At 43.0% G+C, this 24,964-nt stretch overlaps 1 protein-coding gene across 5 annotated transcripts in view; it reads left to right on the top strand.

Moving 5' to 3' along the window:
• Positions 1–24,685, top strand: part of bsnb (bassoon (presynaptic cytomatrix protein) b) — a 52,037-nt gene extending 27,352 nt beyond the window's left edge. Inside the window, exons 4-14 of one of the 5 annotated variants that reach the window (XM_019880692.1) lie at positions 7,500–8,294; positions 9,543–15,707; positions 17,226–19,320; positions 19,673–20,487; positions 20,884–20,995; positions 21,156–21,302; positions 21,420–21,475; positions 21,685–21,809; positions 22,226–22,342; positions 23,961–24,193; positions 24,434–24,685. In XM_019880692.1, coding sequence (XP_019736251.1) covers positions 7,500–8,294; positions 9,543–15,707; positions 17,226–19,320; positions 19,673–20,487; positions 20,884–20,995; positions 21,156–21,302; positions 21,420–21,460 — 10,170 coding nt within the window. In that variant the 3' untranslated portion in view covers positions 21,461–21,475; positions 21,685–21,809; positions 22,226–22,342; positions 23,961–24,193; positions 24,434–24,685. The other 4 variants (XM_019880696.1, XM_019880697.1, XM_019880694.1 and 1 more) reach the window with 4 other exon arrangements.
• The last annotated feature ends 279 nt before the right edge of the window (positions 24,686–24,964 follow it).

Here is a 24,964-nt window from a genome sequence, read left to right on the forward strand (position 1 = left end):
CTCTCTCTCTCACTCACTACCACACTCTCTCTCTCTCTCTCTCTCTCTTTCTCTCTCTCTCTCTCTCTCTCTCTGTCTCTCTCTCTCTCTTTACATATATATTGTGCCAAACGTGTCAGTCAACTCTGAAAGCAACTTCATTTTTTACAAATCTTACTTTTAAAATCAAGTAATCAGTAAAGTACCGAAGTTACTTTTTCAAGGTAACTGTGGAAACACTGTCTAGAATTATTGAAACATCGTCATTAATTCGATATTCACACAAAGAAATTTGCCCATACTCTGAAAGTTTGTCAGATACCCAAAGAGTGACTCTGTGAAAATTCAATGAAGGCATATTTTTTTTGGATTGCATACACGGCTCAGCAAGGCTTCTTTTAAAATTTACGATTGCATGGTATTTCATATTCACCTCAAATGGGCCTGGCCAACCTGCGTAGAAGTGACTTTGACTGGGCTTGAGTGCTGCTTGCTCTGTGGATGAGCCTTCATTTCCGCTCTAATCCACAGGCCGGAGCACGTGTCCCCATTGAAGGAGTCGCGGGGGATTGACCTATATACCTGCTGACTCTGGCCGACCTGTCACAGCTGCGGCGTGGCGTGCCACAGCCTGGCACACTCTTGTGACGTGCTCGCTCACGCTTCACGCTGCGCACTTGCTCGTCGTAAACCGCGTTCATTCAGACTGCATTTCATGGAGCTACAAAGATTTAGGGCTCAGATTTTCTGCCTAGTTGGCAATTTTATCTGCCGCACTCTTGTAAATCCTGTTATGTGCCTTACTCCTGGTATCAACTGTTCAGGTTCCGAGTGCTGACTGAGCCAAGCACGTTTCCACACTCAACCTCTCAACACCTGCCTTGGGAAATGTGCCCACATTTCCCAAGGCAGGTGTTGAGAGTGTTGTCCATGTGGTAGTTGTACTGACCTCCTGCTCTCCTGACCTTCACTTTTTTAAATTAATAATGATCTCCTGTGTGGCATGGCTCATTATTCTTTCTAATACACAAAATACGAAAAATTATTTTGAGTTGCAGCTGAATGAATGTTGTTACCATCCTTGTTTGAGTGCTATTATCATAGGTTTAAAGTGACTGTAAAGTGAAAATAAATGGCTTTCCATATGTCAACCGTAGGAGCTAACCACCAGCTAGCGTGGTGCTAACAGGCTTGGGTCTAGCACTAATAAGTAATTTTTCCCGGACAACCATTGATGTGAAAAAAGATGATCACGTTTTTATTTATATTTACATATATTTTATACAATTTGTACACCGACCAAAATATGGCTTTCAATTCGCACAATAACGGAATGTGAGCACACTGCACGAGACGTTAGCATACCTCACTGTAGCTCATTGTGTGGACATTTTCCTGATGTGTACCTATAGTTGATTAATTCATCAAAATATCACTAACAGCTTAGGCATTGCTCATTAGAGTGTACCTTATGATGTGGCACTCATGAGTGTGAATGGGAGTGTTGTTTGTCTATATTTGCCTTACGATTGGATGGCGACCAGTCCAGGGTGTACACTCTGTCTGCCAAAGTCAGGTGGGATAGGCTCCAGCTCACCCAACATCCATATGAGAACAAGCAGTATAGAAAATGGGAGTACAGTATTGTGTGCTGATCGTAAGCACAGAGAGGTAAGATTTAATGCACACAATCAAAGTGAATCTTTTAATATTCCCCATAACTTTGTTTGTATGGCCTTTGCTAACATATTTGTCACTTCGACAGTATGATGACGTTTTTTTGTTTTCATCTATAACTTGGTGATAACCTGTGCTTATTTTAAATGTCAAGTTTTACTCTCCAACGATGCGACACCTGTAGATTTCTTCAAAACACACAGCAAATATGTTTCTGCCATTGCAGAGAGGTTTTCTTGTTCGGATCTTAGTGGAAGCAGCTCAAATGTTCATTCATGCTGAGGTAGGCAAGTATGTTTAATGACAGCTGACATTTCTTGCTCACAATTTGCAGTCTGGTTACAGGCAGAAAGCCCACATGGGGCTGATTCTTGCTGTGCATTGACTGACAGTAGGAGGGTAACACCAAGGTTTTGTAGCTTCCACTCAATTTGTCATACAACATAAGAAAATATCAACTACCGTGTGAGTTCATGTGAGCTGCAGCTCTAAAGTATGACTGTAAGTATTGTGGATGGAAGGGGGGAAGACGAATGAATGAAGCACTCTCCCAAGTGGAATATTTAGCAGGTTGCTCAAATCTGGCTGAGGCACCCACGAGTTTGTTATTTTGCACTGTGCTCTCATGTTAGTGTGTGGGCGTGTGTGTGCTTCCACAGGGCTCCACATTCCCTCTAGGAATTCTCCACTCTCTGGCACCCTCCAATGGCAGGAAGTGTGAATGTTTTCTGCACTCCCTCAGCAGGAGGTAGTTTTGTGGCTCAGTTATTAGTGTTCTTTTCTGTTCTGCAATCCGACAAACTATTGAACAATACGACCTATGGTTATCTATCTATCTATCTATCTATCTATCTATCTATCTATCTATCTATCTATCTATCTATCTATCTATCTATCTATCTATCTATCTATCTATCTATCTATCTATCTATCTATCTATCTATCTATCTATCTATCTATCTATCTATCTATCTATCTATCTATCCAACCCCCCATCATAATATCACTTTTTTGTCCTTCCCCCCGAAAGGAATTCTGTCCACCTTTCTGCAAATGTCAAAACAATAATGAAACATTAGCCGACATAAAAAGATTTTACAAGCTAAAATCCAACAAACAGTTTACAGTTGCATATAACCTACTTTGTGCAAGTTTGTTGGCTCTCTTTGAACTTAAATTTGCAAACTTCATATGGCCTTTCCTTCCCTCTCTGCTACTTGGTTGTTTGCGCTTTGCATTTAAACTATTTGGTGCGTATTGGATTATTCCCGATAGTGAGACAATAAAACAGCACACATTACACAATAAGCTTGTAAGAAACATCATTCTTATGGATTTAATGTTTTATTTTCAAAGCTATGTTTTGGCGTTGCTCATTCTTCTGAGGGTACACTCTCAGTCCTTATTGAGTGGTAGATTTCCTTCATGGCTGTCAAAGTATGCCACATGACATAATGTTGATGAATATGTAAGTGAACCGACATGTGCAGACACCTCATAATGCATTTTTGCACCTAATTACATGGGAGCCCTCTGGTCGCGCATATGCAAAGACAGACACAGATGCACGTCAGCGTATGTGACTTCTCAGGGCTACAGCAGAATCCATTGGGAGCTGGGATCAATCTCTCTGACCTTTTCCTTGTGGTAACCTGCAGTGTTCAATCTCTCATTATTTTCACAATAAAAGGGCAGCTTTTCCGGCAGCAAGTAGCCTGGATGGATCATCAGAATCAGAATCATTTTATTAGCCAAGTATATAGAACACACAAGGAAACAAACAAAGAATTTGTCACTGGTAGTATGGGCTCCACTAGTATTGCAATAACAAGTAACTCCGATTAACGAAAACATTACATATAAGTATCGAAAGACTTTCCATAATGTAAGAGTACCATTGTGCAGTAGTACCACCTGATGAGCTTTGTGACAATGTGCAGTGCCATCGAGCAGAGAAAAAGCGATCAGTGGTGCAATAGAATTCTATGACGGTTGCGCCGTTGCTGCAGATAATGGTTGTACCATTTTTAAGTGACCAGTCGCAGTTATTGTCGTACAACTTCAGATGTACAATTATATAGAAAGTCCTTGAGCACTTTAAAGTGTCTGGTGCTGTGGAATATTGATCAATGACAATTGTTTAAGTACGGTACGTAGAGAGCTGGAGGTACAATGATCACCGCGGTAATACTGTTCCACGGGGGGTTACAATAATGCAAAGAGCTACTATAGATTTGAGTTACTGTTTAGGGAGTTAATGGCGAGAGGGAATAAGCTGTTTGAATTTCTACTGGTTTTGGTGTGCATGGTTTGATAGCGCTTACCTGAAGGGAGTAGTTGGAAGAAGTGGTGGGCAGGGTGTGAGGGGTCCAGTAGGGTTTTCCGTGCCCTTGTCTTGGTTCTTGCGGTGTGCAAGTCCTCGAGAATGGGTAGGGCGCTGCCAATGATATTTTTCTGCAGTCCTAATTTTCTGTTGCATTCGGATTTTGTCTTTTTTTTTTGGGCGGCCCCGAACCAGACTGTGATGGAGGAACACGGCACTGAATTGATGACTGCTACGTAGAACTGTCTCAGCAGCTCCTGTGGCAGGCCTTGCTTTTCCTCAGCAGCCTCAGGAAGTACATCCTCTGCTGGGCCTTTTTCAGGATGGAGTTAATGTTGGCCTCCTACTTCATGTCCTGAGATACTGTGATTCCCAGGAACGTGAAGGTCTTGACGGTTGACACAGGGCAGTTGCATCATGTGAGTTGGCTGCGCCAGAGCGCCACGTTCTCCTCTTCTTGTCGGTAGGCAGACTCGTCGCCGTCTTCTCAGTTTCTACTTTTGTCTCTCATGCCAGAAACCACGTTGTGCTTTGTCAAGTGAATTTCGTAAAGCCTCCAACTGAATATACATTTGCTATTGCATCAGAGTGCCCCCACAGAATAAATGATGCTCTTTTTCACAATTCAAGTCATAAATTATGTTTGGCCTGCATCTGCCTACATCGTTTAAGCTTATTTTCTGGTTATATGGTGTGTTATCATCAGCAGAGACTTATGACTGTGGAAAAAATGCAAGAGAAGGTTCACAATACTCCAGACAATATACTGATGTGCAGTACATTGCATTGCATTGCAAGATTTACTTAGAGCAGTGTTTCCAAATATTTATTGAGCCAAGCAAAAGATAACATTATCACAAAATATTGTAAATTGATCTGAGGCCGAACTCGTCTCAATTTACTCAGTGTGAAATCTGGGTCTGTTTAGTTGAACACAAATCTATTATTCCGTTGTATCCTTGGCAGCAGGTAGATACACAAGTTAACAGTACCTTCTGACATCTAATGGGGGAAAATGTTTCTGCCTGTCATTCTACATCTCTGTCATACATAGCAATGATACATTATTTGTTTGTAAATAGTCATTTCCAGACCAATTAAGTGCAACTGCATAATTTCCAATTGATTTTTTACAGCTCACTGTCTTGTCACAGTGGTGGAGAAATGCTGCCTTAAAACATTCCTTGCAAAGTTAATAACCATTTGTTTTATGGTGACAGTTTAAGCTTGGAAATGTTTGCTTGTATACTAGTTTAAAATCCGAACAATCTGTCGATCGACCATTCTCACAGATTAGCATGTTTGTCATTGGAAATTCCACTGCACTGTATTTTGACAAGTTTCATGTATGCTATTATTGTATTTTAGCCCTATCTAGCTAACTAAAATGCTAGAATGATGCTCTTCGTGACCAATGGATACTGATGTTTTAGTGGCTAGGAACAGGCACTACAGGCTCCAAATTTAATGGACAGATTAGTGTATAGTCTTGTCAGCCACATCCAAGATCCATGTGAGAGCCAAGGGGAAGTACACTCTCCAGTGAGTAGACGAGTTAACCTCCTGCCATTTAACGAGGTTACCAATTCACTAACGAGATGATCTCACTAACAGGCTGCTGCTCCTGACACACAGACACCTCTGCCCACACACAAATGCACACAAATGCAAAAAGTCAAGTGGATTACTGTTAATAGCGCAAAGTGATACCGTGAACCATTTCTTCAGTTTTGTAGCTTCAGCTGGAGTTTATTTCCACAATCACGTGCTGTAATGGTGCTATACTTTACTTGAGAAGGGCATTATCATGTGTTGTTTGGCTTGTTCTTTGGGAATTACAGTCGAAGGCTATATCCCAAGTAACTCATGCTCTATAATAGCAAGTTGATTTTTCTGCACACAGTGTGGGAAGAGGTGGGAAGCGCAACCCATATTCTGCACCTCCATACCAGCTAAAGCATTCCACATGAATAATTTGCCACTCTCAGATCCAGTTTGGTCCTCACATATCTCCACTTCACATCATGCTGGTTCGGGAGCAAATGGAAAGTTTGGCATCTCAGGAAGATGTGAGCTTTTGTGTCAAAATATTTCCAATAAATTACCTCCACTTGAACGGCTGTGTAGAACCTATAAAAGATTTGATGTCGAAAGGGAAGATTTCAGGGAAGATTACATCATTGGTTATATATACTGAATATTTTGTTTCGGGTGTGACTGTGTCATCAACTGTATGACATCATGTATCTTCCACGCACTAATCACATGTTGGCCACAAAGCATGCAGTAGCTTATCAGCATTTCTGCACAGGATTTTTTTTTTTTTAATGTGTGAGAGTATCAGCACAGATGGTTAGTTCTGAGAGTGCACCTGTTTATATATAGCTTCTCAGTAGAGCACTTGAGAGAGAAGAAAACAAAGCAAGTCTGTTTGTTTGGCTTGTCAGTTGCTCCATCATCACACTATGGTCTTAGCTGAGACAACAGATTCCTGTGGAATTCGGCAGGTGCAACAGAGTTTGACACAGACACTCCACTCTGTATTTATGTTTCAGCTTTTATGCATAGGACCTTTGAGTTTCATGACCTTCGTGTACTTCCAGACCAATGAAAGTCTTACAACAACATGTTCCTATTAACTGAACGACTGTCAGCCTTGACTCATTATTTGTCTTGCTTGTAATATAGACTTTCTTCAAGGTCCAGAACTCATTGAATGCTTGATAATGGGTTTTTTTTTTGCCATGTGAGGAAAATGCCACAGTATTGTATTTGAGAAAGCAGTTGCCCTAATTAAATTTACTGCAACAATCTGACCTAAAACATTTGTTAAATATTGACAGTAGTCCGAGTTTAACAGTCATCAACCCTCTGTGTAATTCGATGTGTTGCAGTGCTTCGTATTGTGGTGTTATGCAAGTCTTGACAGACTGCCTCTTCAGACCTCAGGCAAAGATGATCCTTTTAGAAACGGAGAGCAGGGTTACAAACATAGCTCTGACGCCTCTCATTTCATATTTCATAACCTGTAATATAACCATCCCATTTCATTGAGCCACCTCAACGATCTGCCGCACTGACCTGATATCTAGTCTGCGTATGTTGAATTTGCTCTCTTGTGAAGGTTTTTCTGCTAGCGCCGCTAGCAGTTGTTTCAGTTTCAGTTGTGTCGGTATTTATATTTACATATAGATAATGTTCAGCGCAAACAGTGGAGGCCAAATTGTAGTCTTGCTGACAGCAGATGCTGTATGCTCCATATAAATTCTCATGGCCAGTCTATCGTGACAGATGTTTGAGTTTATATTCACACAGCACTTTTCATCTGTGTACTCAGTTTGAAAGTGCTTAATGTTGTCAAATTAGTGAAACATCTCAAACAGATCAAAGGCCACGTTTGGACAGCTTCAAAACAGAAAAAAGCTCATCAGTGTATCTAGTATTAAGTGACTTGATTTTTAATTTTAATGTATTTTTTCTTACAGTGTTCCTAATTCATGTAATCTTTTTCTTATTTTAGAAAAAAGAATGGCTCTGTTTGAACTGCCAGACACAGAGGGCTCTGTCAGGAAGTTTGGGAGATATTCCGGGCCCTGCCACACATTCTGTGGGGTCCACCATGCCACCTGCAGCATCTAATCAGCAACCACCTCAGCAGAAAGAGGCTGATCAGCAGTCAGGGCCAAGACCCCCAGGTCCTCAGCAGCAACAGAAACCACCGGGTCCCCAAGTAAGTGGCCCTGCTTCTCCTATGAAACAGGCTGAGCATTCCTCTCAAACCAAGGGGATACGTCAAGCTTCCCCTCCAATCAAGGGTTCCACCCACTCTGTTCCTTCAGCCACGGGTTCCTCTCAATCACTTTCCCAATCCAAGCGCTCAACACAACCCCAAGTCCAGAGTAAAGGACAATCTCCAAATAAAGGCCCTGCTCAAAGTAAGGGTCCCGCTCAGTCTAGTAACCAAACAAAAGGTCAGAGCCAGGCTAAAGGGCAGACTCTGACAAAGGGATCTGTGCAGCCCACTGCTCAGGTTAAGGGTTCTTTGTCTAGTGCCAAGGTTGCATCCCCCCCTAAAGCAGCACCCAATTATTCCAAGACCTCTCCCACCTCATCAAAAACAGCACCCACCCAGTCTAAACCCACAGGTACATCTCAGGTACGCAAACAGATACCGAGCCAGGAGAAGACAAAAGTCCCACCTAAATCTCTCAAGGAGGATGTCAAGGCCTCGCCAAAGAAAGCCTTGTCAGTGACTGTCACTTCACCAAAAGACTCGAAGATAGCAGAAGATGTGCAGAAGCCAAGACACCGAGAAGTGAGCTGCTTGAATCTTCGCCTTCTCTTCACTCCAACAATTCATCGTTTTGAACATTTATGATTTTGTTTCATTTGGTTGCTTGTGTCCATCTTTTTCATCATCTTCACCACAACTTTTGTTTACGTTTAGCCTTATTTTAGACAATCTATCTATCTATCTATCTATCTATCTATCTATCTATCTATCTATCCATCCATCCATCCATCCATCCATCCATCCATCCATCCATCCATCCATCCATCCATCCATCCATCCATCCATCCATCCATCCATCCATCCATCCATCCATCCATCCATCCATCCATCCATCCAACTAGCTATCAACCAGTCCTCTCATTCCTGCCATTATGGATAAACTATTTTGTCACAACACCATTTAAGTTAGTCCTATCATATTATTGTTGCTCTGCTATGCTGTAATAGTTATCACCCGTTTTGTTGAATGTATTTTGTATTAATATATGGCTTATCAATGTTTATTTCCTTTATTTGTTCATCATAATCACCATGTCCATTCTCAAATTTTCAGCAACATAAACATGTTCAATGGAAATTCAATTGTAATTTTTGTTTTTGTCCCAATTTTTGGTTTCTATCTGATCTTTTGTTCTCTGAAGCATTTTGTTAGGTGTAAGACTTTGTGAAAATCATGATATTTGGAGCATTCAATGCATGACCATAATTCTTCAACATCTTGAAGAATTCATAAGAGAATGCACCATGGTCACAATCAACCATGTGACAGAATGACATTCGTCTGTTGATGTTTGTTTCAAAGTCTGTTTTTTTACAAGCACTGTGTCATTTGTCTGTATGCAACACTGAAAGAGAAAATCAACCAAAAGGACATTTTTTTTTTTATTCTATCACAAATTAAATTGTATTGACAACCTGATCCAACCCATGAGGACTACTGAATATTGCCGGTGGGATCTATGTGAAATTTTGTATTTGGCGTGTAAAGCATTTTGGTTGATTTGATCTTATATTATCACTACCAGGATATGGTTGTTCTATCGTTGTACTGTAATATCCCCTGACATGTTTAATTAGAGGCACCATTTTTGTTTGTTACGGTGCATTTTATTCCTTATTATTGAGAACTGCTCAAAACTTGATGAAGCTTGATGAAATAGTGCGATAAAGGCTACGTATTAAAGCTTGTAATGGACCTTGCAACCAGTTAATTGAAGAAAAAATTGTGTATTTCATTGCTTCTGACTCCTCTCTGTTTATTTCTTTCAGGATCACATCAAATCAAGTACACAGAGTTTAAGTGACACCGGATATTCCTCAGATGGAATCTCTAGCTATCAAGGAGAGATTATTGGTCAGATTCATGAAGACGCGATCAAGCTCAATGAGAGGGGTGTGCCCGTTTCCTCTGAAATCACTAAGTTAGAGACATCGATGAAACCTCTATTGGAGTCAAAAACTGCATCAGACCAGAAGCATAGGCCTCATTCGCTGTCTGTTGGACAGGGACAAGGCATTAGTCCGGATGACGATGCAACAAGAGATGAATCAGATGATGAGCTCAGCTGTAAGCTTCGTCATGATTATGTAGAAGACAGCAGTGAAAGTGGTCTTTCGCCATTACCAGTGAGACAAAAGAAGTCACACAAAGATTTAACAGATGAAGAGTTTATGAGGAGACAAATTATGGAGATGAGTGCCGATGAAGATGAGTTGGAGGAATATGGAGACCAGAAGGCTAAAAAAGGTCATAAAACTAGTGGGGATTTGAACAAAGAGAGACGGCGACTCCCTCACCATTCCAGTAGTTTTGAAGATGCGGCCAAAGACTCAGCAGGCGTGTATAAGGCAGAAGAAGAGGAAGATGTTGTAATGGCTGGGGGTCTTCGCCGTTTTAAGACAATTGAGTTAAATAACACCAACAGTTATAACAGAGACATGGAAATCAGTGCTGAGCATGACCTACGAGAACCAGAACTAGAGATGGAGAGTCTTACTGGTTCTCCAGAAGAGAGATCCAAAGGAGAATATTCGTCCACTATGCCTGCTACCACTCCTAGCTACACTTCAGGGACATCACCGACATCAGTGTCATCCATGGAAGATGACAGTGACAGCAGCCCTAGTCGAAGAGCAAGACTAGAGGAAGCAAAGCAGCAGAGGAAGGCTCGACATCGCTCACATGGGCCATTGCTGCCCACAATAGAGGACTCCTCTGAGGAGGATGAGCTCAGAGAGGAAGAAGAGCTGCTAAGAGAACAGGAACAAATGAGAGATCTTGAGCAACAGAGGATTCGAAGTACTGCTCGAAAAACAAAGAGGGATAAGGAGGAACTACGAGCCCAGAGACGCCGGGAAAGATCCAAAACTCCCCCGAGTAATCTCTCTCCCATTGAGGATGCATCACCAACTGAGGAGCTGAGACAGGCTGCAGAGATGGAAGAGCTGCACAGGTCATCATGCTCCGAATACTCACCCTCAATGGACTCTGAAGCAGAAGGCTTTGAGATAATAGGTGGCAAGCTCTACAAATCCGGGAATGAATATAACCTTCCCACTTTTACATCACTATACTCTCCAAAAGAGAAGGCACCATCTATGTCTTCTGCTGATAAAACACTAAAAAGTGCAGAGGAAGTCTATGAGGAGATGATGAAGAAAGCCCAGCTCCTTCAGAAACAAGGAAAAAATGTTATGCAGCAGAAACATTCGCTTAGTGACAATACAAACCTTCAAACAGGTTCTGCCTTAACCCCTGGCTCAAGCCAAACCCATATTTCTGCACCTATGTCCTTCTCCACAACTGGAAATGACCCACGAATTGCACAACATCTTTCAAAAGAAACTCAAAACAGGATGGTGTCACAGAGTGCCAAAATTGAAGGTGTTGTTGGAGGGGTTACCACAAGCAAAATGCAAGTTAGTCACCCTGCTACAACTCGAAATGCAACTGGTGCGGGCTCCCAACGGCCAGCACAGGCATCACCTGACTCTACAACATCCTCTTTAACCTACAAAGTTTTCTCCCTTTTCAAAGGGCCTAGCCCACAAGCCTCACCCACCACCTCTCCTGTACAAAGCCCAACACATGTACCCACCGTGCGTCCCACGGGAAGTGGTGGCAGGCAGTTGCCAACACTGCCTGGCGGGCCATCATCAACTGTAGCTTCCCTTGGAACTCAAAGGTCTAGTTCACCACGCCTCGTACGACAACAGTCCTCTCAAGATTCACCAGTAATGGTCATAACACTTGGATCTACAGCTCCTAATCCTGCCAAACCGGTAACTGTAAACTCATCCACTTCACCTTTGTCATCACCAACACAGGTTTGCTATAAAACCCTTTATAGCTCCCAGCATCCATCAGCAAGTTCTCCAACTTCACCACAAACAAATTCGTTCCAGCAGGCCCCAAAACATTCTTCACAAAGGGCTCAAAATGTTGAAAAAACAAACGTTGCTAGTAGCGTACAGAGTCATGGATCACTTTCCATGGAGAATATATCTCTATGTAAAATCTCAAATATTTCAGGCACTTCAGTGGTTATGGTTCAAAGTCAAACCCATCCAGCTAATATTGTGGATCTTAGAGCCCCAATGAGATCTGCCCCAATTATAATGACAGAACAAGGAATGGATCTAACATCCTTAGCTACTGACTCAAGAAAGTACTCTTTGGGAGCCGAACAGCCATCTGTTCGGCACACGGCAGTGCAACCACTTATCATAAACCTGAATGCACAAGAGCAACCACATGTATCGGTATCAACACCAACAACAGTAAGTGTGACGGTTGCAGGTTCAATGTTCATCTCGCAACCTAAACAACCAGTTATCTATGGAGATCCTTTGCATAACCGTGTAGATTTGGGGCAGGGAGTGGGATCAGCCGTGTGTTTATCCCAGAGTAAGTCACCGGTTTCAGATCCATCTATTCCCAAAATTGATGCCTGCCTTGAAAACTTAGGTATACAACAGCAACAGCTGCAATTACAACAACAAAAGCTCCTGCAGCAGCAGCAACTTCTTGAACAACAGCTCCAGCAACATCAACAGCATTCTTCTTTTGCTCGTTACAATTTAGCTAATCAAATCCCTCCACTTGTGGTGAAGAAAGATCTCGTAGTTAGCCAGACAACCAGTTCCCAGCCTATAGTTACTGCTAGAGTAGCTCCACTGGCTTCCCAACCTGTTTGTAATGCCCCGCATGAAATCTACGGTGGAGTCGCACTAGAGCTACAGAATAAGCCGACAGTAATGAACCTGTCCACAGGAAAGCCCCATGTGATGATGGTTCAGCTTGATGAGAGTAAAACATCACAGGCAGGAGCAGTGACTCAGTTACTCAAGAAAGATGATCCTCCTCCCGTGCCTCAAGTCTTGGACTTGACTGGGCAGATCAAACCAGAAAACCAAGTTGCTTGTTGCGACGTTGTATATAATTTGCCATTTGCTGGTTCCTGTGCAGGGTCATTCACTCAGAAGCCAACAACAGTATCACCAGATAAAAAATCTTCCACTGAGACCACAAAAGCACCACCCCCTGCCTCTCCTCTGCATTACAATATCAGTCAACAGCAACAGTCTCATGCTACACAGGGTGTACTAGAGGAACCTAAACCATATCAAACACCAATAGTTCCATCAGGAAGAATACAACCCTCCATGTCTGATACTAATCTGCCTGCCATGACTGATGCTGGTCACTACCAGAGGAATATGAAGGGGAGTGTAGCAGTAGATCTTAGCAACACAAACCAGACTTATGAGAGTGGATACCTCGGCATCGGAGCTCAGTATGGCTCATACACAGACTTACGTCACCAAGGAGACATTGCAGGCCCCACGTTACCCATTCGGCGTTATGGCTCAATGTCAAATATCAATTCTGACTATTGCTGTGGGTCAAAGGAGTTAACAGGACCACAGGACTCCAGTCTAGCTCAACTCAGTGCAACCACTGCAAGGGAAATTAGTCAGATGTGTGCTGCTCTTAACACAGTAGATCAGTTTGCAACACGGTATGGAAATAATCCTGAACTAATGCCTTATGGGATTGGAAGAGGTGCACATTTAGGTAGGCTAAATCTCCATCAAAGTTTAGCATCAATAAGAGCAAGTCTGATGTATGGCCCAGATGGAAGAGCCTTGTCAAATGGTCAAACCCTAACAAACCTAATAAATGCAAGACAAGCAAGTATACGCGCCTTGTATCCTGCTGCTTTAAGAGGAGGTGATGGCATGATATATTCTACCATCAACACTCCAATAGCCTCTACCTTGCCAATTACTACCCAGCCAGGCCCTGTTCTGCACCCAATGCCGAGAGGCATTTACAGGCCATACCCCGTAGGTGTAACTGCTGTACCATTAGCTAGTCTTACCAGGTTGCCTCAAATGAGTCCCAGAACTCCATTGGCCACACAAGGAACATATTCATATCCTCCTTCAAACCAGTACGCTGCTCCAGCTACAACCTCTGCCAGTATACCTACTCTAAGCAGCTCACAACATGAAACTCCCGTGTACCTTGGAAAGCCTTCAACTGCAGCTCCAATCATCCCACCCACCCTCGCCAGCACAACAAAAAATACATTAGGAGCTGGTATGCAGACCACTACATTTCAACAGGGGGATCAGACTCAACAACCATCACAAATGATGTCAATCTCTCAAGGTCAAGGACAGCCTCCAACTGTCAAGCCAGTACAAGCCCAGATGCAGCCACAGCAACTACCTGCTCAAACTGAACCTTTATCCTTAACCCAAACCCATCCTCAAGCTCAATCCATCAGTCAACCCCAACCCCCTGTTTTGACACATGGTAACATCACACCCAGTGTCACTGCTCCAACTTCAAAAATATCTCCTATTGATGTTCAGAAAGCTAAGGAAGATGAGAGGCTTAGTCAACAACAAGAGCACATGCTGCAGCTAGAGCGAGAGCGTGTTGAATTGGAAAAACTGAGGCAGTTACGCCTTCACGAGGAGCTTGAGCGAGATCGGATGGAGCTTCAGCGTCACAGAGAAAAAGAACAGCTAATTGTACAGCGTGAAATTCAAGAATTGCATACCATCAAGCAGCAGGTTCTACAACAACAACAAGCAGAGCGTGAGACTCAGCTTATCATGCAAAGAGAGCAACTGGCTCAGCAGAGAATGCAGCTTGAACAAATCCAGTCACTGCAGCAGCAACTCCAACTGCAGCTGGAGGAGCAGAAAAGGCAAAAGACGGCAGCAGTGGAGGCAGCAGCATCTGCCCAGGGGCCCATACAAGGGGTGGTGGTCGGAGGAGCGCCTCCTCAAGGCTTCCTGATTTGTGATCAGAGTGGAAGGGTTATTCAACAAGATGGGCAAGCTGTTCAGTTCTGGCAAGATGGACAAGTGGTTCAAGCTGTGGTAGCTGCTAGGCCTATTCATAGCTCTGTGTCTGAAATGTCTTTGAGAATCAATGACAAACAGACTGACTCCAAGATTATGAAGAAGCAAAATTCTATGCCCCGTCTTAGAGATAGCACAGAGGATGATTCTGTGAAGAAGATAGCAGACAGCTGCATGCAAACAGATGATGAAGACGGAGAGGACCGATTCACAAATCGACGCAGACGAACAAGGCGGATTGCAGACTGCAGTGTGCAGACTGATGAAGAGGACCAAGCAGATTGGGACCAGCAGCCAGTAAGGCGCCGACGCTCACGTATATCAAAGCACTCAGAATCCGGTAGTGAGACTAAATCAGATGGGTCACCTAGAGCAGTGTCTACCAGCATAGCTATTCAAACCTCAAACGACTCCTCATGTCAGACGGAATCTGACCAACTAGGTAGGGTTTCGCCAGCTATTCATATCACCATGGCAGAAACCTCAAAGGTCGACCTGTTACATTACATAGCAGCCCCTGAAAGGACCCACAAGGGAGAAAGTCTGGCTTGTCAGACTGAACCAGAGTCACAGTCTCAAGGTGTCGTTGCTCCTCAACTCAGTGTCCCGACAACAATTAGCCCATACTCTACAAGTATGCACATAGTTGGTTCAAATACATCTGATCCAAACTCCCAGAGACTTCAAGGAGTTGCCAAGTTTGAGAGACGAAAACCCGACCCTCTGGAAATTGGTTATCAGCAGCAACCAAATGAATCTCCTCGCCAGCCCCCCAAATCCCCTCAGGTTTTGTACTCCCCAGTTTCTCCTCTGTCTCCTCATCGTATGTTGGAGACAACATTTGCCTCACAAGAAAAGCTTAATAAAGCCCATGTAACACCCCAGCAAAAGGCTTTCACTGCAGAATCGCCGCAACGCCACCAGTCTCTACCAAGACCCATCAAAAGTGTGCAGCGCTCCATGTCTGATCCAAAGCCTATCAGCCCCACATCAGAGGATCCCACCAAGAACAGATTCTGTCCATATTATCAGCAAGCTGTGTCCAACAGTCAGGTAGGAAACACCATTCTAATAATTTTTTTCATTGCATCAGGGGGAAATAATACAATACAATACATGCTGATTTATACAGAGGCAAAAATGTTCTATGCAATTACCTCAATTTACTTAATAAATCTTGGATTGAATTTGAAATGGATCCTATTGTATTGTACAGGTATATGTAATGTTGTGGTCAATGACAATTTTTTTACAATGTTATTATTAATAATAATGAGTATATTAACTATCTTAAAAGGGGGAAGCCAAATCAAAATCGTTTTTTGCAATATGTTCTCTGCAAACCCACTAGTCTAAACATGTTATTTGGATTAATATTGCATCTGACTGGTTGTTACCTGAGCACTGAGCCACTGTGATGTCATTTTCAATCGACAGCAAGTGGCAAAATGTCCGCCCGCTGAGATAGATAAAAACGGGTGGATTCTTAATCCACAAACGCAATATTAATCAGAATACCGTGTTTACCTTTAGACTAGAGGGGGTGCATGTTACAAACATATTATTGTAAAGAAAATCTTGTAACCGATAATGTAACTGACACTCCATCGCGACACGGGATCTAACATGAGAGCAAAATGTTTTCACAAGAGTGTATGCCATGCCAGAAACATGTTTCCCTTCAGCCTTTTCTCTACTTTTCCCTACTTGCGATCTCCCCCCCCCCCTCTCTTTCTCTCTCTCTCTCTCTCTCTCTCTCTCTCTCTCTCTCTCTCTCTCTCTCTCTCTCTCTCTCTCCCCCTCCCTCCCTCCCTCTCGCTCTCTCTTTCTGGCTATCAAATGCTAAAGAGTTGCCAGGAGGATACGCAATATGAGTACATCAATGTTATGCTTACCCATTTTTATAATTATCAGCTTTAAAAAGCAAATTAATATTGCTTTGAAAATTATTCAAATTGATCTGAAAGATAAACATACCGGTACATCTTATTTATATATCTACCTTTTAAATCATCATCATGGATCTACCCATTACAACTAAATTGTAAGTAATAGACAGGCATATTGTAACATTGTTGTTATTGATTTTTTTTTTTAATACATATAATGCTCTCCTCATCGTACTGCATGCCTCTGTTAATTTGAGAAATACGACAAATTTTAAAACTGCATACATTTGTAAGTTAACAAATTAGACTATTTCAGAGATTTGTTTGTTAACCTGTTTCAGAAATTCAACTGTTTTCTTCTTGTCAAAATCTATTAGACCTGTCATTTAAAGTGATTCTGGTTAGATGTGCATGTCACGCTTTTATCTTTCACAAATATGTCATCTAAGAGTGTCGTATATAATCATTTTAACAAAATCAAATATTTTATTTAAAATTCTGATGTAAATAATGCTCCGGCTCTGCAAGTAGGTCAGTTTAAAATTCAGTACTTAATTTGACAACATCAATCTACATAGCTCTTAAATTAGGGTATGCAGACTGAGGTACATTAATGAGCCTAATTTACATAAACATTTTCTGTTTATAGCTCATTCTGCTGATGTGTCTCTGCCTCTCTTAGCAGATGGCCTCCCTGCAGCAGCAGCAGCAGAATGCTGTGATGAGAAAGGTAAAGAGGACTCTTCCCAGCCCCCCTCCAGAAGAGACTCCACTTCCCATAGTTACACCAGCACAAATGTACAGTTCTCCTGGCATGCCTCAGAGGGTTTTGCCTCGACCTGCACAAGGAGTCACAAAGGCAGGCTTGCTGAGTGAACTGAAGGCCGTGGAACAAGAGTCATCAAAGCTCAGGAAGCAGCAAGCTGAACTGGAGGAAGAAGAGAAAGAGATTGATGCCAAATTACGTTACTTGGAATTAGGCATTACTCAACGTAAGGAGACCATGGTGAAGGAGCGCGAGAGGAGAGAGTTGGCTTACTTGCGTTGTATGGGTGATGCTCGAGACTACATGTCAGACAGCGAGCTCAATAATCTCAGGATGGGAACAGCAACAGCAACCTTTGATGCTAATGGTTTGCTGACAAGGCCCAGCACTGCACCGCTGAGTCCATTTACTAATGATATCAATGCAACATCCCAGTATTCCTCAACCTCCGCCTATATGTCTTATCCTTACCCGCAAAATCAACCATCAACACAACAGCCAGGCTCCACTTACCATCAGATTGGTTTCCAACCTCCCCAGTACCCTTCATCCACTGCTCCCCAGCCAGGGACATTCCAACCCCACCCCACTCCAGGCCCTGGCTACCAGAACCAGGCAACCTATTCCTCCCGTATGTATGGCCAACCCTCTTACCAAACAGACCTTGGCATGCATCAGCATGGGCACCAGGCATTCCATTCACCAAGCCAGTCTATGCCAGGCCAAAGCCTTCCTTATCCCAGTCACAGCTCTTACCAACCTGGACTGTCATACCCGACCCAGGCAGATATTCTCACAGTACACCAAAGACCAAGGCAAACGTCTTTGGCTGACCTTGAGCAGAAACTTCCCACCAACTATGAGGTCATCAGCAACCCAGCAGTGTCGGTGGCCACATCAGCTCCAGATACGACATATGGCTCCGCCTACAGCAATGCGTATGGACAATATCGCCCCTCTGAGCCTGGCCTTACACACTCTGGTGACAGCCCCACATCTGCTTATGTTTCAGATGAACATTACACCTCTAACTTAGAGCAGAACATTCCAAGGAATTATGTCATGATTGATGACATCAGCGAATTGACAAAAGACAACACCAGTCAACCCACTGATGCCCTAGGTCATCCGGTAGGAGGGCGATATCGCAGCGAGAATGGCCCTGGACGTGGCAGCACCTATGGTAGACCTGAAGATGAGCCAGTGGATGCATATGGAAGACCCACTGGCACAATGGGTTACCAGAGCACAGCGGACAGTCGTACTAGCACCACAGTTACTGGTGGATCTTATTATTACGATGACTACAAACACACACCACGAAGCAACTCCAGTAGTCACAAAGTCTCCCCTAAAAATCTTGCCCCTGCCGTAGTCTCTTCTAAACGTAGTAAGCACCGAAAACAGGGAATGGAACAGAAAATCTCAAAATTTTCTCCTATTGAGGAAGCTCGAGATGTGGAGGCAGACCTGGCATCATATACTATGACAACCTCGACAGGAGGCAGTTGTACTGTGGTGTCCAGGTCCAAAAAGCAGGATGAAATGGCATACGGAATGAAGAGGAATGCTTTTGACCAGCAGAAATATTATGGCACCAGTCGCGAGGGTCTTGAGGAAGAAGATCGCATGTACGGCTCTGGTAGGTCCAGGTCTACCGGGTATGGCATGGATAAGATATCATCCCGAGATGCCTCAGGTCACAGAAGTAAATCCTATGAGAGGGATGCCATGGAACGTTCTCAGAGAAGCGGCCGCAGTGGAAGGCCACCCATACGCAATCAAAATTCTGAGGAAGAAAGTCCAATCAGTCCTGTTGGTAAACCTGTAGGCATTGGACGGAGCTCTGCTGCGTCCAATGCCCATGACGTGAGGAACCAGTATGGGTCAAGTCATTCGCTTCCAGATGTGCAGGACCACCACAAGAAGGACCTTCCGAGGAGTCATGTGTATAAGCCAGATGACCCTTACCTTGTAGATGACATGCACTGTGCTGTCTCTGACAGTGAAGGTAACTGGTGCTGAATAATTTGTGCTGTTTTACATGTTTGATCACCTTTAAAGTGCTGAAAAGAGACTGCATGCCAAGTGAAGAATGTTGAGGAGAATGCCATCGCTTTTGTTGTCCTTTTTGTTGTCTTTGAGTGCTGGAATGTCTCCTCTGAGGAAAGAAGTTGGGTTTTTTTGTGTGTTCTGCATGCTTTTTTGTGTACAAGTTGGTGTCCTGTCTTCTTTTCACTGGCTTCCTAAAATGTGCATGGCTGTACGAAGTGGAGTTTATTTTATCGCATGGCTTCTATCTACACTTCACTTTGCTCGGACAAACTATTGACTGATAACATTTCTTCTGGTTTTAAAAAAAGCCTATCATTTGGGCCAAGAGGAGACTGATTGGTTTGAAAAGCCACGGGAGGCCCGTTCAGAACGTTCAAGACATCACAGAGGTGGAAGTCAGTCATCTGCAGGTAGGCGCACAAAGCACACCTACCATGACTATGATGAGCCACCAGAGGAATACGGTCCTCAGGATGACAGCCATCAACGCCATTCCTCCTCGGCATCATCACGAGACCAGCGATATCATGGCAACAGCTCTGGGAGGCACAACTCTTCTCGACACACCTCTGAAGATCCCCGGTCCTCCCGTCCTACTAGGACACACCCCAAAGACACCTCAGGACGATCTGATGGCAGGAGCGCTTCTTCTGCCCAGAGGCGGGGTGGCCCAGACTCCCGTTCTGCCCACGGAAGTCCCCGCAACTCAGGAGACTTCTCCCGTGACTCGGCTGCCGGTTATCACCACGGCACTGGGGGACGGAGCCAGAGACAACCAGGAGAGCGCACTAGAAGGCAAGATCCTTCTGCTGCAGGTTCTAAGATGCAGCAGCAAGGCCATGCTGGGCAACAGCGTTCAAGTGGTCAAAGCCAGTCAGGGAGACATGCAGGCTCAGAAGCTCTTGATAGTACTCAGCAAGCCCAGCAGCAGCAGCAGCAGCAGCTAAGTGCACAACAACAACAACAGCAGCAGCCGCTGCAGCACAGTCAACCCCCTCCGAGCAGCCAGCCAACAACTAGTGCAGCAACTGGACCACCGCAGCAGCAGCCGCCCAAACCAAGCCAGACACAGGGACGCCCATCAGGAGGAGGCTCTGCAGCAGGGCAGCCACCAACTACATCGGTTAGTCAACAGACAAATGCGTCAATAGCACCATGCTTCTAGTTGAAAAACAATGTGCTACAATTCTCTGCGCCATAATTTAAATACTGTTAGCAGTAGCTTGACTTGTGAGTGCTCACCCAATTTATGAGGGAAACAAAATCTTTGGTACGAGCAAGCTTTTAATATGTTATTACTCGAGTTAATTTGAAAAAAAAATTGAACGACTGGAATACCTATTCAAAAACAAGACACAAAATCCTTAACCAGTATTGTCTTACTCTCAAACAACAAGGAAGATAAAATCTGAGGATAAATCCATAATTTCTTAGACTCCAAAATTGAGTTTAAACCACTTTGTCTGTGTCGGTGATGTAAATTGAGTCAAAATGTATGTTATTGCCATGCTTTTTCCAGGGAAAAATGGATGCCACACCGTCAGCAACTTCCATAGGAATGAAGTCTACGATGGCGGTCCCAACCATTCCTCAGACAACCAAAACAACACCACCCCCTCTAACAGGCATTGGTAAGTCGCAGAACTTTGATTTCATCTGTGCTGTATCTTACACATACAGCACATTTGACAATAAAGTTGTATACAAACCAATCCAATCCAATCAACAAGCTTAAACACATAATATATGGTGGTCCTATTTGTATTTCTTTTTTTTTTTTTCTGTCTGCAGGCTCGAAAGCCGCCCCTGTTGGGATCGGCAGTAAAGCTGGTGGTATTGGCAGTGCTGCAGCTGGACAGGCACCTGCTGAGGGCGAAAACGTTCTGACCAAAATTCTGCAAGGAGGTGCAGCGGAGCAGGCGGGAAAGCTGGGAGACGGTACAGCCGCTGATTAATATATTATGATGCTTTTTAGTTTTTCTCTATGTGTGATGTGTGATTGCTCAACAGTGATGTGTTGATTTTTTTTTAATGTTGTCTGACTGATTTTCACAGCTTTGTCTGGCCTTGGGAAGAAATTCACTTCATTCTTTTGAATTGATGAGGCGAGGGTGAGTGAAAATCTACACAATCCACTTTTTCCATAAAACACAACATAGGGATTTATTTTAGGATGTGAGTCAGCAGATGGCAACTCACTTGTCAACTAAACGTCATTAATAATTGTGATTTACATGCTTTATAATTTTAATGTAATGTGTAGCAAATGTACTAAACTCTGTCGTTATTCAATTCTCGTTAAATATGTATTTCTCCTTAGGGTCTGCATAGTCACAACAATACAAAATGAGAGGCTTTGTACCAGAAAAACTTATGAAACAACATCTATTACATTTTACCATCACGGAGGACATTGAGCGAGAGAGTGGGATGCTACAATCATCTGTAAGTGTCTTGTTTTTTTTGCTCTTCTTTGTCTCTGGAGATGAATACGTTGTCACCTGCTCGATCAAGCATTGAGTCATTGTCAAGAACTATGATCCACTTTGGGTAACACTTGCATCACAAAAACAAATGCGACGAGAAGTAAATTATTGAGCACTCGGGTTCTTTGATGACTGCAAAGAAGTTGCGGAAACTTGCAAGAGCCAAATTCATATCAAAACTGAGCATTATTTTGATACAGTTCTTGCTTGAAATCTCATCGTTTGGACAGGTGTACCTAATGTTGTGGCTGGTGAGTGGAGTTCAGCATGGTCTGCACAAGCAGACGACTCAAGCTATCAGTGGTGACTCATGAAATACTTTGTACGTTGGAACTGATCTAGGGTGCCTTTACTTTACCTCAAATTACCGAACAGAGTTAGAATCAAAAGGAGAGCCTTGTCAGCACTGAATTCCCCAGACATGCAAGTGATTGAAGTGCTGCCGAGTGGGGAGGGGGGACCTGAAAATCAAGTGGATGCCTTAAAAGGAAGGTAAGTTAAAGCCATGAAAAGTAACGTGGATCATATCCAGGCCTCTGCCAAGGAGGTCATTTTCAGTTTTGAGTGTTCCTGTGTTTGTAGGATTATGCAAAAAAATATATATCTATATTATTATTATAGACCCTGTAAAGCAATTCAGAGATTATACATGTTGGAAAGTAATTGCTGAAAACATGAAAAGACTGAAAACTATGGAGGACAGTGTACCCCGCGTACCCGCAAAGGGAGGTTTATTCTTTATTTTGATTAATAGACGGATTTATTTGAAAGGCAACATATATACATATAGGTTTACTGGTATGTTTTATTTGAATTTAAAAAATTCAGAAGTTCAAATTTAGAAAACAAAATAAAAAGATTTTTATTTAATTATCAGTTGTGTTATGTTGTACTTTTTAAGAATCCGAAAAAGGTTACTTTGATGTAAAAATATATATTGTGGAAATTCAGAAAGAGTGACACGTGATCATTAAAGGACTGGCTAATTAGTTGACTTTTTTTGTTGCTCGTATTAATCGCACAGGTGCTCTTTAACGGTGAAAGCTGATTTTAGCTAGCAGGCTCGCTACAGTGTTTTGTGAAATGACTCAAAACATATTTTCTCTTGAACTATTTTAATACATTGACTCGCTTTATCCTCCTCACCACTTGATTTTTATTTGGGGGGGGGTTGTTTTTTTTTTTTTTTGATTTTTTTGATTTTTTTTATGTTTGGGGGCGCAACCCCAAACAGTAAGTTTTTGTCATCATTCTACCACCCGGAAGTATCCCGCTGCCTATTGTTTGCAAACACTATGAAATATTTTTATTTATTTTTGTTGTTTTGTTGCTTCACAGCTTGATGAGGATTTTCAGTTCATTGCGGTTTTCAACTTTCTAATGCAAAACCAAGAGCTCGGGAGCCGAGTGCTAAGACTCCACACACTTCCAATAATCTGGGCCAGGCAAACAGGGTTAAAATTAGCCCGAGAAAGCTAATTGTGGCTTGGATTTAATGTCACACACACACAAAGGTGCACTGGAACAAGAGCGCACGCGGGCTCACAGATTCATGACTTACGATTAGCAGTCCTCATTACATGCTGCAATTAACTAATGGACTAATTCTGCTCAATGGCGCAAAGTCACCGAGGAGGGAATAAAGTGAATTAGAATTCATTTGATTTCAGCCTCTGTCCAAGCACCTGCTGGGACTCTCACGGAGTGCAGTTGATAGGTCCCTTCATTCAGCTGCCACAAACGCTGCGCTGACAAGTCCGTCAATTTGAGTCCGTGGCCAGTCTGTGGATTCATCAGGAGAATGTGACGATAAATCCCGACTCAGTGGCTCTTTGAGGCCAAGCAGCTCTTCGTCCCAGTGGATTACCTCTGACACCATCAGGCTGACGATTGGCTGCGAGTTGCAGCGTGAAGTTCCGGCAGAGATCTGATTTAAACTCATTGATTGGTTTCATTCGCATTGATTCGGTCCATGTCAGGGGATCTAAAAGCACCGGCCCCCTGAGGGTAGCCTTTACATAAGCCCCGCATTTGGTTTGTCATCTTCATGTGGTCAATTTAATCCAGTGAGGACGCACTCATCTTCACCATATATTTGTCTTCATTCCAGGAGGACAGTAATGAGCATGAGGCAGAGGAGAGATGGGAAAGGAGGACTCGTATTCTGCTTCTTCTTCTCCTCGATAGAAAGCCTTGGTGGATGGAAAAAAAAAAAGTTCAAGGCCCACTGATGGAGGAAAGCCTCAGTGCGCCCTCTACTGGATACTCTTCATGTCTGAGGATTACACGTCCGGCAAGGATATTTGATTCCACATCGATGCTGATTCTTCAAGCACATCATAGGTTTTTCTGGTACCAAAGAATCATATCGCTCACAGACGACTCCACTAACAAACCCGAGTGCTCGGTTTATCCGATCTCTACATTCCAGTATGGGAACGTAACCCGGTCTTTGAATGTGTTCTTACTTCTCCCGATTTTTTTTTTCAGTGTCTCTATACAGAATGCATTGCGTAAATGTATACATGCACGCACAAATATATGAAGAAAAAAAAAAAAGCTGATTCTTCAAGCACATCATAGGTTTTTCTGGTACCAAAGAATCATATCGCTCACAGACGACTCCACTAACAAACCCGAGTGCTCGGTTTATCCGATCTCTACATTCCAGTATGGGAACGTAACCCGGTCTTTGAATGTGTTCTTACTTCTCCCGATTTTTTTTTTCAGTGTCTCTATACAGAATGCATTGCGTAAATGTATACATGCACGCACAAATATATGAAGAAAAAAAAAAAAAGAAAAACAAATCCATATCTGTAGTTTTCCAACAGCAACTAGATGTAAAAATATATGTTGTGGAAATTCAGAAAGAGTGACACGTGATCATTAAAGGACTGGCTAATTAGTTGACTTTTTTTGTTGCTCGTATTAATCGCACAGGTGCTCTTTAACGGTGAAAGCTGATTTTAGCTAGCAGGCTCGCTACAGTGTTTTGTGAAATGACTCAAAACATATTTTCTCTTGAACTATTTTAATACATTGACTCGCTTTATCCTCCTCACCACTTGATTTTTATTTGGGGGGGGGTTGTTTTTTTTTTTTTTTTTGATT

This window comes from Hippocampus comes, unplaced genomic scaffold (genome assembly GCF_001891065.2).
Source record: "Hippocampus comes isolate QL1 unplaced genomic scaffold, H_comes_QL1_v1.1 scaffold68, whole genome shotgun sequence".
Classification (NCBI taxonomy): Eukaryota; Metazoa; Chordata; class Actinopteri; order Syngnathiformes; family Syngnathidae; genus Hippocampus; species Hippocampus comes.